This window comes from Vigna umbellata, chromosome 7 (assembly GCF_029865625.1).
Source record: "Vigna umbellata cultivar VRB3 chromosome 7, Vumbellata_1.0, whole genome shotgun sequence".
In the NCBI taxonomy this organism is placed as follows: Eukaryota; Viridiplantae; Streptophyta; class Magnoliopsida; order Fabales; family Fabaceae; genus Vigna; species Vigna umbellata.
In genome coordinates this window covers 18240472-18244182 of record NC_142171.1, presented here as the reverse complement: position 1 = coordinate 18244182, position 3711 = coordinate 18240472, and the positions used below count along the sequence as shown (strand labels likewise).

General features: G+C 38.3%; 1 protein-coding gene across 1 annotated transcript; it reads left to right on the top strand.

Moving 5' to 3' along the window:
* The first annotated feature begins 502 nt into the window (after positions 1–502).
* On the top strand, positions 503–3473 carry LOC148195288 (putative magnesium transporter NIPA3). Its single transcript, XM_088093823.1, has 5 exons — positions 503–886; positions 1145–1259; positions 1366–1422; positions 2884–3011; positions 3303–3473. The coding sequence occupies exons 1-5, from the start codon at positions 503–505 to the stop codon at positions 3471–3473; spliced, it is 855 nt and encodes a 284-aa protein (XP_087949949.1).
* The last annotated feature ends 238 nt before the right edge of the window (positions 3474–3711 follow it).

The window sequence follows — 3711 nt, the reverse complement described above, 5'->3', positions numbered from 1 at the left end:
GCGCTGCTTGTGATTTATCGGCAGATACGAGGCTTCGGTATTAGGCACGATTACTTCACCTAAATTTTGGCTATTCCCTCACTCATTTTCAATTTCAGCAGTTCTCTTTCCCCCTAATTTCTCTCTTCTCTTCCCCCAAAATTGAAATTCGAGGGCATGTGAGGGTACCCTCAAATATCTCCTCCTTCGTTTGATTCCCTTTTCTTTGCGCATCATCGGTCCCTTCCATCTTCTGTTGCATAACGGTGGTGTGAAGAGCGCGAGCATTTCCGGTGGTGGAGCGGGTTCGTGCAATCGCAGAGGGTGCCTCCCTGTTAAGTTCACAATCATTTGCAGAGGGAAACACCTCCAATGGCGACGACAGCGGAGCCAAAAGCGAAGACCTACTGGTGCCACGAATGCGATATGAGCGTGTCCCTCACACTCCTTCCCTCGCCTCTCCTCTGTCCCCATTGCCACACCTCCTTCCTCGAACTAATGGACTCTTCCTTCTCCCAAAACGATGCCGAATCACCCCTCTTTGACCTCATTTTCCAGGACGCGCTCTTACTCCTCTCCCCGAAGCCCCTCCCCGCCAAACGCCACCCTTTCCCCTCCGTCAACGTCACACCCTCGGTCCTTTTCGCGCTCGACCCCAACGGCTTCGTTTTCTTCGCTGTGTGCAAAGACCAAATTTCCCTCTTTGACGCCGAGGCCAAATAGTTGCCCTGCAAACACCTTTACCATGCTGGTTGCATCACGCCGTGACTCGACCTCCACGCGTCGTGCCTGTTGTGCAGACTTTGCCTTGAGGAAGAGGCGGCACAGGAGGAGGAAGACGAAGGTGACGGCGTGGTGGCGGAGATTTGGAGGGAGCCTCGAGGTGCTCAAGCGCCTTTGCTATACGGTGGTGCTCTGTCGTTTCTTTTCTTTGTCTTGCATCTCTTTTTAAGTGCTAAATTAGACCAGAATTCCGCTCTGATCAACTAGCTTCACTGTAATAATTATGAGAATGAAACTCCAATTTTGATTGGAGTTCGAGATGACCATCGGAGAGAGTATAGAATTTTAGTTCGGTTAATGTGTGTGTGTTATAATTGTTGAAGAGTGTTATTGATGACCAATCCTAATTTTAGTTCGGTTAATCGTGATGGGTCTGTCCAAGGAGAATCTGAAAGGTCTCATACTGGCTTTGGTGTCAAGTGGGTTCATTGGGGCAAGTTTCATCCTTAAGAAGCAAGGTCTCAGAAGAGCTGCAGCAGCTTCTGGTGTCAGGGCTGGTCAGGGAATTTCTTATTTTTCTTATTTTTCCTTTAACAATTAGAATTTCTATTTGGAAGCTTGTATTTGGTTATACATGATTTTGTTTTCTTTGCCATTTTGCAGGTTTTGGTGGGTATTATTATCTCTTGGAGCCACTCTGGTGGGTGGGAATGATCACAAGTAAGCTTTCAGTGTTGTTTTAATTTTGTTTTTATGCTTAAAACTTTGTTTTTTAACATGGCAGGACGGGGCTGCTAGATTCTAGATTTTCTCTTACCTTTTGTCTTGTATTAATAATTGGTTTTGATTTTATCAATTAATTGTCTGGAGTTAATTGGATTTTATTTTTAATAAATTTTTTGAATCTGGTAAGTTAGGATCAACTGACTCGTTTTACATTAGGTAGTGGAACCCAGATTTCATGTTTTACATGCTTTATTATTAGCTAGATGCAAATATTTGTTTGTCATGGTCATTTTTTCTTCATCTGATTTCTTGCAGAACCTGTTTCTGTATGGTTTAATGTACAGTGTAGTTTTATCTTCAGTGGCATGCCATTGAAGTTCCAGACACTACACTGTAGTTTGCAATTTTGTTATCTCCTCTTACATCAGAAACAGGAGAAATTGGAGACCATGCAGCTAAAATCTCAACCCCTGGAGCAGCTAAATCAGGCTGCAAAATCAAGAAATGGTTAGAATAAGCAAACTGTTTCTTTGAAAATACAAATTGATATGTATATTACCTTTAGAATGTTTGGAGTGATTGCATTTGGTCCTCTAGATGAGAATGAAGCTATGTAAGGGGCTACTGAGTCTTTACCTTCATTACTCTTAAATATAGTAGCAGTGGGATTACTGTATAGTATGCAGTTAATATAATATAAATTAGTCATATGTATACACGAATGAAAATTGCTCCTGTGATTCTTAAGTGATGGGATGTGTGTAGTAAAAATATACCTTGTTAGATTTATGTAAGAATGTATGAGTGCCCCGTTTCTAAGGCCAAGTTGAACCGTTGGCAATGCATAGATAGAAGTCACATCTTCTGGCACTGCACTTCTCAATAAAACACCAGCTGCTCCAGACACCAATCCCAGAGATGAAGATTCTTTAAGACCATCACACAAAACAATTTTCCCCTTCACCAAATTCTCGTCTAAGGAATGGTTGATGCAAAACCTAAGTAGTCATGGTGTAAGGATAAAGAAATAAGACTCACTAAATGTAATTGTAAAATTGTTACCAGAGAGAAAGATTAGATTTTGGTACCTAGATATGGAACTATTGTATCCACCATTGATGTTTGGTGCATTTCCAGCATAAATTAATGGAAAGCTCTCGTTTTTCATATCAAATGAATTGATTGAAACTCCCTGAATATTTAGTATGATTTATAGGTTAATTAGTTAAAACAAAGGAAGACTTGCCATTGATCACAATATAAGGCTTCACTAGCAAGGTTAACATTAATTATCACTTTTTTCTTAATGAAGAGTAAATTGAAACAAAAAAGAATATAACCAAAGTGAGTTATGGTAATATAAATATGATGTAAGACCAAAACATTCATACTCTGAATTAGTATAATGTTATTCATAGTAGCTCCTTCATTACAAGGTCTTCTCCGTGCTTGCAGCTTTTCTGGCATATGGGGGCTTAGTAATAGTATTGGTATTCATTCTGGTCTTCAATTTTGCACCAAAATGTGGGCATACAAATGTGCTAGTTTATACTGGCATTTGTTCATTGATGGGTTCCCTCTCTGTAAGTAAATTAAATGTTTTCTCTCCTGTTAAATCTTATGTTTGATGATTGATCTACACTTCATAGTATATAATCCGAGGAACATGATTTCATGTTCAAAGTAATATGGTCTTTACTATTCACTACTGTGTTCTAGTAATGAATTTCATAAATAGACTTTCAGCTTCCATACGGTTTTTATATATTTTTTACTTGCATAATTATTTCTATAATAATACTTACTGAAAAATGTTTGCTTTTCACTACAATAATACTGAGGCTGATCTACGTTGGATTGCTATAATTTTACAGGTGATGAGTGTTAAGGCCCTCGGGACTTCTTTGAAGTTAACTTTTGAAGGGAAAAATCAGTTGATCTACCCAGAGACATGGTTTTTTATGTTAGTTGTGGCTATATGTGTCATCATGCAAATGAATTATCTTAATAAGGTTTCTTTTGAAGATTGCCAAGAATGTAAATGACGATTCATAAGAGCTTTCTATTTATAGTTAGATTTTATAATTTGTAGCCTTTTTTCTTCTGGAGATATATGTATTGGAATATAAGAATCATACTTTATTCTTTGTTGAATGACAAAAGATTACATTCATTATTACCTTCTTCAAGATATATGTTCCGGAATATGATTTAACTTGAAAGGAAATTATAGAGTTCATCGCATTACCAGCTACATTACAATTTGCTAGAGATTTTAAATGT